The 13,367-nt window shown below is 37.0% G+C and overlaps 1 protein-coding gene across 1 annotated transcript in view; it reads left to right on the plus strand.

The window, feature by feature from the left end:
* The window catches only part of ZCCHC14 (zinc finger CCHC-type containing 14), a 129,150-nt gene extending 117,174 nt beyond the window's left edge, over window positions 1-11,976 (plus strand). The window contains exons 8-13 of the mRNA XM_044663193.1: window positions 48-330; window positions 1,782-1,873; window positions 3,254-3,381; window positions 4,898-5,038; window positions 5,118-6,587; window positions 8,650-11,976. Coding sequence (XP_044519128.1) covers window positions 48-330; window positions 1,782-1,873; window positions 3,254-3,381; window positions 4,898-5,038; window positions 5,118-6,587; window positions 8,650-8,705 — 2,170 coding nt within the window. The 3' untranslated portion in view covers window positions 8,706-11,976. The remainder of the gene's footprint in view (window positions 1-47; window positions 331-1,781; window positions 1,874-3,253; window positions 3,382-4,897; window positions 5,039-5,117; window positions 6,588-8,649) is intronic.
* Window positions 11,977-13,367: the final 1,391 nt, after the last annotated feature.

The raw sequence follows: 13,367 nt of genomic DNA on the forward strand, positions 1-13,367 counted from the left end.
TTCTCTATCACAAGCTATTGTTAAATAAATAAAATTTTTATTTTCAGACCTGTATGTGGAGTAGCTGGCATTCAGTCTTCTCAGAACAATACTCAGCATCACATACAACACTCTGCCAGTGCAGCTGTAGCACTACCCCACTGCTCTCATCCAGGGAGTACTGGCTCATCGTTGACATACCGCACCCAGATGGACACCTCTTCCCCCATATTAATGTCTTCCAGTCTTCAAACCCCTCAGACCCAGGAACAAAATGGGATTTTAGACTGGCTCAGGAAATTGCGTTTGCACAAATATTATCCTGTTTTCAAACAACTCACAATGGAGAAGGTAGAGTTATAAGTGATCCAATATTTGATTTTTCTAATTCTTTTCTCCACCTGTATGCCTAGTGATAGCAAGTTTAATTTATAAAAGAAATTCTGAAATAATAATATTTTGATATCAGATAATTAGAAAATAAATTAAACCTATTCCAATTATGTGAACTCTTAGTGCCCTCTACTGGCTAAAGCAATATGATGGTTTTTGTGTTAGCTTTGTTCCCCCCCCCCCCCCCAATGCAAACAGTATTTGTAAAAACACTGCTGGGGTGGAAATTAAATCTAATTAACTAAACAATTTAGCCTGTGTTTGGCTTTCACATCCTTGAAAAGGAAGACAAGGCTGAATTATGTGAAACTTTTCATTTAAATTAAGTTGGGGAGCAGGTAGGTGGCTCAGTGAATTGAGAACCAGACCTAAAGACTAGAGTGTCCTGAGTTCAAATCTATGTGATCCTGGATAAGTCCCTTAACCTCTGTTAACTAGCTTTTACCACTCTTCTGTCTTAGAACCAATACATAGTATTGATTCTAAGATGGAAAGTAAGATTGTTGGGTTTTTTTAATTAAGTTGAAAATGCCAAATTCTATTAAGCGCATCCTCAAGATTTGGGTGTCTTTTCTAGTTTGCTATTTGATATGTAGCGTTAAGTCATCCATATTGGATGGCATCTACTTGCTTGAGACAGATCCCACTTAAATAAGGACTTTTACCGCTTAAAAATTTTTTTTATCATTTTGAGAGGAATGGACTTTGCTTATCAAGATGTTCCTTCTCGCAAATCCTCTCCATGTGGGACAGAAAAAACAAAAACTGGTATAGGTAGGTGAACTGTTATAATTTAGGTAGCAATAAATTTAAAGTATATTAAGGGGGGCAGCTAGGTAGCTCAGTGGATTTGAGAAGTCAGGCCTTAGAGACAGGTGGTCTTGAATTCAAATCTGGCCTCAGATATTTCCTGGCTATGTGATCCTGGGCAAGTCATTTAACTCCTATTGCCTAGCCTTTACTGCTCTTCTGCCTTGGAACCAATACACAGTATTGATTCTAAGATGGAAAGTAAGGATTTTAAATCCTTTTTTTTTTTTTTTTTAAGTATATTAAGGTTTGGGAGGAAAAAGTTGGAGGAGAGAGAAGGGTGAGATAAAGAAAGCAGTTACATAGTTTTATTTTCGAAAGTAAAAATTAAGCCAGACTTTTGTGTATACATGGCAGTATATCTACTCACTGTCTTTTTTTATATACCCTCTCAAATATGGGGCCCTTTTTAAGCCTCTCAGTCCCTTTCAAGGTTGGAGGCTCTCCCATTACAACTTCACAGATTTTCTTCTTGGTGCTTAGTCATCTTAGTTGTCCAACATCATCAGGATGGCATGAAGTGATTAAATTCACCATCATGGTTTTTTCAGATTCTATGTCTGATTCTTAATGACTATTTGCTTTATTTCTCTTGCAAGTTTTTGAGCCTGACTGAGGAAGATCTGAATAAATTTGAATCCCTGACAATGGGCGCAAAGAAGAAGCTCAAAACTCAGCTGGAGCTAGAAAAGTAAGCATGAAAGTCATTCTCTATTTATAAAAATTTCCTTTCTCACCCTCTCCCCCAATGCTGAATAGCACATAAAGACTTTTATTAAACAGTTAATGTTTTGACTTCTTTTATTGGTTATTGCTGCTTAGCCATTAAAAACATGGATAATGATGGGAATTAATTTTTACTAAATGCTACAAATCTGATGGAATAGTGTAAGATACTCTTATTAATGGTGAATTTGGGAAGAATCAAAAGGATCAATTTAACATAAATCCCTGCTGTCCATCTTATGAAGAAATGTGATAATAGCAAAATTTGATTTTTTTTTTCCCTTTCATCTTCTATGCACTCATTTTCTTTCCTAGATTGACCTTGTTTCAGGCTGAACAACAGACCTTAAATTACTTAATGATTCCAGTTTAGGTGGGACTATTAGACATAATCAAATGTTAAGTACCCTTTTTGTCTTAGTTTCTTCCATTGTATCAAAGTCCTCTCGCAGGTAGCCCAGTCCTTGCAGGACTCTTTCTTTAGTATCCACTGTAAAGCAACAGCTTCTCCCTGATAATCCTGTCTTGGACTTCTCATTTCCTTGTAGCCATTGTAAAGCCAATCAGTCATACTTCCCTGTCCTTAGTTGCCCAAAAGGTATATAAGATCCCTATGTTTTATTGTTCTTGAGAGAATCATCTTTGGTGGTGCATTCTCTCAGAGACACTGTTTCCAGAGTCCCAGAGCCCTTGGCTCTGTGTGGTTTTAAGTGCTTGACTCTTCTTGTCCTAATTAAAGATTTGGTTTTGCTGACTATTTTAGTGGTTCTATGTTTTTTCAGGTTGACAGATCCTTACCATTATGCCTTATAAGGTAGAAGGCAAGGGTTTTTGAAAAAACAAGTGTTTTTTGGTGGGGGGAATAGAAGATGGATATATTTGTAAATGAAAGTCATATAAAAACAAAAAATATCAGTAAAAAAATTTTTGAAGAAACAAAAAATATTAGCATTTCATAGAGTTTTGTAATACTTTACAATTTACAAAGCATTTTTTTCACAATAACCCTGTAATACAGATTTTAAAAGTAGTGTCTACAATTTACAAATTGAAGATCGTAAAGATCTGAAAAGTTGTGACTTGCCTATTAAAGCTGGGAATTAAACCTTAGGCTTTTGCTTTGCTATGTGAGAGGCATCATGATATGGTGGAAAGACCACTTTCTAGAGAGTAATTGCATGGGCTAGTAAGGAAAGGATTATAGATTTAGAGCTGGAAGAGACCTTAGAGGTCATCTAGTCCAAGCTCTATGCTGGTAAAATAGCTACCGTGTTTTAACCATGCAAAGTTTGGTGTTTGCATGAGCTTTAAGTGATTGACAATTACTCTGTTTCTCTCTTTCTAGGGAAAAATCAGAAAAAAGGTGCCTGAATCCCTCCACACCATCTTCAGTTCCCAATAGTGGTGTAGCCAGAGTTCCCCCTACTAGCCATGTAGGACCTATACAAACCATTCGTGGAAACCATGCTGCAGGTAAACAAGCATCATAAGTGGCAGTTTTGTTCCTACTTTTTTTTTTTTTTTTAACCCTTGTACTTCCGTGTATTGTCTCATAGGTGGAAGATTGGTAAGGGTGGGCAATGGGGGTCAAGTGACTTGCCCAGGGTCACACAGCTGAGAAGTGGCTGAGGCCGGGTTTGAACCTAGGACCTCCCGTCTCTAGGCCTGACTCTCACTCCACTGACCTACCCAGCTGCCCCCTGTTCCTACTTTTGAAATCAAAGTATTTTAATTTTTAAAACTTTTTTTAAGTCAACTAACTCCCTGAGCAGTCCACTGAAATGAAATGCACTATCTACTTAAATCTACTTAAATCTTAGGAGTTTTATGTTGTTCATCTCCTTATGGATTTGCATTATAAAATAGATATGATTAGAGCATCTAATTAAATAACAAATAAAAGGTATGTCTACTTTGTAATTTTGTTAGTGTTTTTTATGAATCCTGAAGGGAAGATTATGGAGGAAGGAGTTGCTAATGAAAGGACCGGACTGCCTTGGGGTGTTTGGACAGAAAACCTAGAAACAAAGACTTGCTAGGATAATAGGGGAGAATGATAAAAAAGATAACAAAAACAAATGAAGATATTCTCTCATTTAGAGCCGGGGATGAATGAAAAAGCATTCATTAAGCACTTAATGTGCCTGGTCCTTTACTGAATGTTGAGATCACATAGAAAAAGCCAGACAGTTTCTGCTCCCCAGGAGTGTGTCACATCCATCCTCTTTGGGGGAGATCAGACATAAGTTTTACTTTAGGGCAGATGGAAAGGTTTTTCTTAGGGATCCTTAAAGGTCCTTAAACCATTAGAGGTTTGAGTATTCAAGTAACTTAAATGAATCTTGGGGAACCCATTACCCAGCAAGAGGTAAAGAAGAAAGGGTACACTTGCATTACCCTTCTTTGTTTTTTGTATGATTGATAAATATTAAAATCAATAAACCGTTTTAGTAATTATTTCTAGTAGCCATTGGGATGCCCTTCCCTGACTTCTTTATGTCAACTAGATAGTTCTAGTGAAGAGTAATCATTACTAGTGCTTCCTTCTCTTCTCCTCAGTGGACAACCACCTCCACCATTCAAGTTACCTTACCACTTTACCTGGACTGACTTTGGGGAAATGAAAAGTATATCTTCATCTGTTTTCCTAAAATAATATTGTTCCACATGTTGGAAGAGGTCAACATTTTTACACAATGAAATCCAAGAGTAGTTGAAATTTTATTAAAAACTACTACAGTATATTTTAAATATTTGGATTAAGATTCTCTCTTAATTCCAGGTCATTTAAAAATTCATGCATCCATACACATACATATATGTACTATATTTTTTCACATCTTTCAGTAATCATTGCCTTTAAAGGGCTGTCTTAAATGGTGTACTGCTTTATCAAACCTCAGGTGATTTGGGGAACATTTAAAAGTAAAAAAATTGTTGAGCTGCTTTGAATGTTGTGTCTTTACTCCATGATCGATCTTTTCTCCAGAGCTACGAGTGGATGTGGAACAACCAGCTCATCAGATGCCCCGAGAAGGTAGCTCTTCAGAGTATTCTAGTTCTTCTTCTAGCCCAATGGGGATCCAGGCTCGGGAAGAGAGCTCTGACAGTGCTGAGGAAAATGAGAGACGTAAGGAATCCAAGCAATACTTATATTTGTGTTGACCTGACTAGTGAAGCTATATTCATAGGTCTGTTTCCATCTTTAGGTTTAGAAATTCACTTGGAGGGTTCAGATAAGGAGAAGCCAGTAATGTTACTGAATCATTTCACTTCAAGTTCAGCCAGACCCACAGCTCAGGTTCTACCAGTGCAGAATGATGCAGGCTCAAACCCATCCGGCCACCATCCCCTGCCAGCACAAATGATGACTGCGGCTGCCTCTCACATAGCCCCTATTCGAATGCTAAATTCAGTACACAAATCAGAACGAGGAAACACAGACATGAAGCTTCTTTCATCTTCTATGCACTCACTTTTGTCTCTAGAAGAAAGGAATAAAGTTGCGTCTGGACCAAGAGGCAGCATTAAAGTAGAAAAGAGCTTTGGAAATGCAATGATGGAAGTCTTACCTGCATCCTCTCCCCATCAGCCCATGCAAGTCCTTTCTGGGATTCCTGAAAGCAGTTCAGTTTCACCCACAGTTTCTTTTGGTCCAAGGACCAAAGTTGTCCACGCTTCCACTCTGGACAGAGTAATCAAAACAGCCCAGCAGCCAGCGTTAGTTGTGGAAACGAGCACTGCTGCTACCGTCACGTCTAGCACAGTCTTCCACGTGGCTCGCCCTCCAATCAAACTTCTGGTCTCTTCGTCTGTTCCTACTGATTCTGCAATTTCTGGACAAACATCCTGCTCAAATAATGTGCAGATAAGCGTGCCCCCGGCAATAATAAACCCCAGGACTGCCCTGTACACAGCCAACACCAAAGTGGCCTTTTCTGCAATGAGCAGCATGCCCGTGGCCCCAATGCAAGGCAGCTTTTGTGCTAATGGCAACACTGCCTCTTCCAGCAGCCACCCATCGACATCCTTTTCGAACATGGCAAATTTGACCAGCTGCCCTGCCCCCAGTTCTAGCCCCACCCTTTCATCTGTAACAGAAAACAATTTCTATAGCAGCAGCAGCAGCAGCAGCAACAGCAGTAGTGGCTCCACAGGAACCATCCCTGTCCCAAATCAAAACCATCACCACCACCATCACCATCAGCAGCAGCAGCCTCAGCAGCAACAGCCTCCGGGATGCATAGTTTGCACTTCGTGTGGATGTAGTGGAAATTGTGGTTCAAGTGGTATGACTGTCAGTTATGCTAACTATTTCCAGCACCCATTTTCAGGACCTTCAATGTTTACTTTCCCATTTCTGCCCTTCAACCCAATATGCAGCAATGGCTACATCAACACTCAGCAGTACAGCAGCGGCACGACTTTTCCAGTAGTTCATTCTCCTTATAATAGTAACTTAACCCCAGACTCTGTATTGAGTGGTCAGTCCACATTTGCAGTTCCTCCAATGCAGAACTTTATGGCAGGGACAGCAGGGGTATACCAAGCCCAAGGAATGATGGGAAATAACAGTTCCAGCCACAAAAAAAGTGGAAATCTTTCTTGCTATAACTGTGGGGCCACCGGTCACCGGGCTCAGGACTGCAAGCAGCCACCAATGGATTTCAATCGTCAAGGTAAAGATTCACAGTTGGAGCATTTATATATTGAGCCTGGTTTGTCTGTTAGTGCATTTGATTTCTCTTAGCATAGGAACCTATTTAAGATTAGGAATTCATTACTACCAAAACCCACTACTTACAGGCAGTTTTACATTCTTATTAAATTATTTTCCCCTTCTTTGTGTGACCCTGGGCAAGTCACTTACCATTGCCTAGCCCACTCTTCTGCCTTGGAACCAATACACACCTTCAGTTCTAAGATGGAAGGTAAGGGTTCTTTTAAAAAAAAAAAAAAAAAAAAGAGGCCTAGTAGTAAAACTAGATTGAAAATAATTTTTTGAACCAGAGTAGCATCTGAAATCCATACAAAGCCATTATTTCTAAGGACTCTTTCATGTTTGGCAATATTTTTGTGGACTGTTTAGGCCAGAGTGGGAAATTTGGGGACTATAAGTTGCCTTTGATTTTTATGGAGCTTGTGGGAAAAGCACAAAGATTTGATATACCCCCCGCTTATCCTACAGCTAGGTGAAGTAATGGAGTATGGTCAGTTTTTAAAAGGCTTTCAATGCCATACAAATGCCACAGCCAACCTGAGGAAGTTTTTTCTTCTCATTTTCTCCCCCTACCCTTCCTCTTTTCCTCTTTACTCTTCTTTTTTGCCTTACCCACTGATCCTTTCTGTGCCCCTTGCCCTCCATTTTTGTGTTGAGGTCTGGATGTATGTGAAAAGAACGCTGAAGTAAAATCAAGAAACCTGGTTCAGGACCTAGCTCTGGCACTAACTAGTTCCTAGAGTGAGACAAGTCAGTTGCTTTCCCCTCTATAACAAGTTAGGACACAAATCTCTGCAGTGATTTCCAGTTCTAGTCATCTATGAATCTTAGTTTCCATGTGTCCATCTATGGATCTTAGTTTCCATGTGTCCATCTATGGATCTTAGTTTCCATGTGTCGGTGTGTGTGTCTCCCTTTCCTTGTTAGGTCTCTTTGACTCTCAGTTTCCATTTCCTCTCAGTCTCTTTCATCTACCCATAAAGACAAATGACATAGTTTTGATGTATTTATTAAGTTTTATGTTGTTTTTTTTTAGCGGGAAAAGTTCATTGGACTTGGGAAGTCAGAAGACATGGGTTCTAGTCCCAGTTCTGCTTCTAATTCACTGTGTAACCTTAGGCAAGTCACTTTCCTTCTGTGGGCCTGTTACCTCATTCTCTAAATGAGACATTTGAATTAAGATGATTTCTAATGCCCCAATGAGCTCTAAAATTCCATGATTCTTAATCTTTAAAATTGATTAATAAAATATTTTTTCAAAACTTTAATGTGGGGCTTAAATTAATATTTTTTTTTCATGTGGCCCATTTTGAAAAGTTTCTTTTTCTTCATTTTTCCCTGGGTTCCTCATCCACATTCTTCTAGCAAATCTGCTTTTACAGACTATTTACAGTTAACTTTACCAGAGAACAAAAAAAATGAAAGGAGCTCAATCTTAACCCAAATTAGTTCTCTGTGTTTTAGCCATTTTTGTAAAAAGTTAAAGGAGGCCATTGCCATTTGGTACAGTGGTACTTGGGGATTATCTGGGCATTTAAATTTACCCTATTATCCTAAACCCCTGAGATCAAGGAGTTGTTTTATAGAGGTATGTGCATGCAAGTTTTTCCTAGATTAGTAAACATGAAAAATATTTTTAATTTTATCAGGCCTTGTTTGCATTTTAGCTACGTATTCTAAAGGATTCTCCAAAGTGCCAGAATTAATCAGTTGGATACCTAAAAAGACCAATAATACATTATGAGAATCTTTCCTGAAACTCAGGGGAAAAAAAAACTTTATTGAAATGAGGGTAGGAGCAGCTGTTTTACCTTGTTCAACATTATTAAAAGGTTTTGATTTTATAAATTCATAAAAATTAAATCCACAATTTTTTTTGGTGGGACCAAGTGATAGATACTGTTCCCCAGCACCAAGGTGAGGAGCTTGGCTGCTGTGCAACTACATTTTGACAGATCATTTGGTTGTGATAATCATGCAGTGATTCAAATTTGACCCTTTTTTTTTCCCCCTCTCTCCAGGTACTTTTAGGTTGAAATATGCCCCTCCAGCAGAAAGTCTGGACTCCACAGATTGATATTTTTCTCTGGCAACAGAACACTATTAAGCCATGGAGACATAAGGAAAATTAAATACAAAACTGAGAAGTCTAGTTGCTGTTGAGCTTAATATTTTTAATCCAAAGGTGCTTTACTTTACTAGACTGGATAGAAAAAAAAATCTAGCTTAGGGGTGCATCATACCCAATTTTATTGATTGCCAAAATCCTAGTTTGGAGCTTGATGTCAGGACTTGCCTAGTGGGTATCACAGATGGTTGGTGAAGTTTGCCACCTACATTCTTTGTTGCAATGCAAAAAAAAAAAAAAAAAAAAAAAGTCACATTTACTGAAGAGCATTGCCGTAATTGGTCCTTCTAGGCTGAAACATAATTCCAGGGCAGCTACGTGTGATCTGAATTGAGAGCCGGAGGTTGAAGTTTTCAAAGTGGAGTTTCGCCAGTCGGACTCTGACACCCCTGGGCTAGGTAAAATGTCTACTTTTTTTTTTCCTAAAGTGGTCAGGCACTAATCTCTGGGATTTTTAAGGATTGCACTACAGAAGAATGTAAAATGATTTAAAATCTCTGCAGTTCTGGTAGACAATGTTAACGCGTTTTCTGAGACCAGTGCAAGAGACAGACGACCCACACTTAAAGAATTGGCACCAGCAGGCTAACATGGCCGACTACACAAATAAAGCAATCTTATTTTCTCCTTTCCCTCTGTAAAACATGTGTGGCAGTTTCAGTCCTTTTTCTGTTTATAAATGTACACTGTCAACACTTATTAGGTAGAAACCGCTGACCAGCAGCAAAATGAACTTAATTTCTAAGGGTCCAAGTCCCAGAGACGTCGGGGTCATAATGGCTCTAGAACACCTATTTTTTTCCTAACACATTAAACAGCATTGAGTCCTGTTCCTATTAGACGTGGACAACATCTTTCAGAGACATATTAACTACACTACTTTTGTAAATGAGTTTGAAACCAACCTGATGCTGAAAACTGTTAGCAGACTTTGCAAGCCGTTATTTTATGTAATGCTGACTTCTACCCCAAGGCTTACTGCTAAAGGATTCAGAGGTGTTGAGACAGATATTTCAACAATAATACAATTTCATAATTAATGAGCAAAGAGACTTTTAAAGTTTTCCTGTCAACCTCTTTTGTTACTTTAAACTAGTTAATTCTGTTTGCTACCTAGAACTTGTCATTTGAGAATTGATAAGACTTGGAAGGAGGCCCCACAAAATGCACATAATTTTGTCAAGGTGGAGAAATACTATATTCACCATGGATTCCTAAATTTTTGTCATTGGAATGGTAACACTTGGTTTGAAAGCCAGGGATTAGAGAACAAAGCTAATTTTCTGCTAAAATATGACTTAAATGCTTAAAAACCTCTACCACCAAAATGTACTGAGAAGGCAAAGCAATGTCATCCAGGGGTTTTCCATCAAGTATTTGTGAAAATTTTTAAATGTTCGGCCCATTCTGAAATTGGGATTTCAGCCTCAGGCCAAAAGCAGAACAACACAGAAGTGGTTCCAATGTAGAGGCATTGTAATAGGAAATGGCAGTGATACTACACTTGTTTCAAATTTTTGGAGGTCAGTTTCCCAGCTTCATGGAAACCAAAGCAAAAAGGTTATTTGAATCTGTGAAAAATAGTACATATGAGATTTTATTAATTTCTTATTTCTATGCAATGTAGAAGCTACAGACCTCTGTATTTTCAGCTCTTTTTATGATACACAGTATTACAGTATTGAATTGAAGTAATTGTGAGGTTTGCTAATGATTTTGAGGATGTTTCATTGGATCTCTTGGGAAAATTTAAAACTTAAAAACCATTCAAGTGATGAGAACTGACACAATGCAACTTTGCCTTAAAGAGTTTTAGACAGTAGGAACAACTTTGTCATGCTATATATGTACTATGTTAAAGGAAGACATAAGAGTTTTCAATGATGTTTACGATTTTAATATTTTTGAGGGCCTTTTACAAGTGGCCTGGATGTGTGCTGGAAGCCAAACTTTTATCGTTTTTGTTTTTTAAAACATACTTTAAATTTAAATTGTATTTAAGTAAACCCTATTTTCAACAGTGTCATTGTTGAAAACTGTCTCAAATAGCAAAAAAAAAATGTTCATTTATGTAAATTGTATTTTGTTTTAGTGGACAATATTGGGGAGTTAAGTGTCTGTTACCCTTCTGACTTGTTTGGTACATATTAATCAATATATTTAAGTATAATTCAATTCTTTAAAAATTAAAACAAAAACTATTTGATTTGAAATTATAAAATTCAGAAGTTGAGCAGCTCATATTGTTCAGTTTTCCAAACTGGTTCAATAGCCAAGTTAAAATCTTGTGTTTGAAAATGGGTTTTTATGGTATATTGTGTCAGATGAGGACATTTATATATGTTCAAGAAAATTTCAGGAGTAAACAGAAAGAACTCTTAATGCAGAAATGATTGAAATGCCAGTATTTGAGAGCTTTCCCAAAGCAAATTACCAAGTTTTATGGCTTCAGAGTATTGGCCAGCAGTATTACGATTGAATTTCTATCAAGAAGCCAAAAATAGAGAAGTCCATACAGCATTTTTGCATCTCATCAAGAGTCCTTAGTTACTTTAGACATAGATCATCTTTAACCCTTTCAAGTTCTTAGTATCTTGCTTTAAATTGTGGTCTCGATCTCAGAGTGGCTGAAACAACCAGGTAGGTAGTGGTAATGCCCACTTCTTTGTGTATGTCTGTCATGTATTAAAGAAGCTTCAAGCACCACTACCCCACTCCACCCTACCCTGATCCTTTTCTGCTTCAAGAAGCAAGGGGGAGGGGGTAGTGGAATGTACAGGTTGAAGTAGAATACAGTGTGGGATAAAACAACTATTTAAATACTTTTTTTTAAGGAAGAACAGTTAACTACCTTATGTTCTATTGTAGTATAGAAACCTGGAAAGTGTTAAACTTTCTAGTTATTGAGGAGTACTAAGTACATGGGAGCTAGCACTTCTTCAAATTCTATAAAAGGCAAAAACAAAAAAAAAAAACAAAAAAAAAATAAAAATAAAAAAACCTTGATTAGAAATATTGGGAATAAAACCAGCATTGTCTATAACCTACAAAAGATTTTAGGAGTCAGTTTGTTAATAGAAGGCAATAGGTTCAGTATTTTTTATTAAATATTTAGAACTTTAGATCCTTTATTGCAAGAGGTCAACATGGTTCATTTACACTACAAATTATATGTATTGAGGCACAGTAGTAGTAACTTTACCAAAATATCACAGCTATATCAAATCATTAATCTTTCTGAGCACAGTATATAGGCTTCCAATCTTCATTTTTTATAACTTTAGTAGATACTATCAAGCACCTGCCAAAAATTTGGTTGTGAATAGTTCCCTGCCATTTTGTTGTTCCTTCCTGATGCATAAGTGGCTTTTTTTTTTTTTTGGCCTTGCTAGTTCTACATACTGATAACTGGTGCCATTAATATGTTGGAAAGTCTTAATTATTAGGGGGAAAATACCCCTGCTCAACTTTCACCAAGAAAAATAATCCTTGTGCATAAGTGAGTTTTGTTGTCCATAGTTGTTCACTGTGGATTAGTCCCAAAGAACAAATCAAATAGTTTACATTGAAAGCCATGGATTCTGAAAGAAGGCTTGTTTAAAAAAAATCCCAAGGGTCTTAATGAAAATGAACATATTGAACTGTTTAACACTTGCAATATTAATATACACATATATACACATATGTACATATGTGTGTGTATGTATATAGGTATGTATATATACTGTGCTGGTTGAGGCCAAAGGTAAATGTTACTACAATATTAACTTTGAGGGAATGGGGCAAAGGTAATCAATCCCCAGATATAACCACATAAATGTGTATTAACAAGCCCTCATCAAATTTTCTACATGTTTATAAGTTCATACACAAATAGCAAAAGGCATTTGGTACTGAATGTGAAAGCAAACCTTATGTACTCAAGTACAAGTTAAACTTCAGACTCTCGGACATAATTTTATGTTAGGAATGAAGGAAAATTCTCCCATTTTTGAGCCATTATTTTGTCACAATTCTACAAAATGCATGTAACTTTATAAATATTTTTAAAAAATATAGTTTTGTAAATATTTAATATTCTGCTAATTTGATTTTGAATTGTAAATGTCAAGTATTCTGTTATTGGGGTTTTTATGTTTTATTATACTTTGTTAAAAAGGAAAAATTGTACATTTTTAGAATGTTTTTATGAGTAAATTTAATGTACTGAAAATAAAAATTAAAAACAGGCTTAGTGTGCCATTGAATTAGGTCTTGTCATTTTGAGAAAAGATGTTTTCAAAAAGTCTTCAGGTCATTGACTCCAAGTTTCTTTCCTTTTCCTTCCTCTCACATTTTCAAGTGGAATGGTAATTTAACTGGCATTAAATTTTCAACAGAGTTCCTAGTAGAGAAAATATCTTTATGAATGCCTTTGAAGTCTAGGGATACACATATTCACTTAATTATCACTCTAGTTGACCTGATGCTAAGGCCAGTGTGAAATGTCTTTCATGGAGGCAAAGCTGTGACATAAAGCATACCACTTATTTACCTTCTATTCTTTCCCCTTGCCCATGATATGCTGCCAACTGCTGTTTGTTCCCATGTCTATGTAACTATGCTTCAGTC

This window comes from Gracilinanus agilis, chromosome 2, assembly GCF_016433145.1.
Source record: "Gracilinanus agilis isolate LMUSP501 chromosome 2, AgileGrace, whole genome shotgun sequence".
NCBI lineage: Eukaryota > Metazoa > Chordata > Mammalia > Didelphimorphia > Didelphidae > Gracilinanus > Gracilinanus agilis.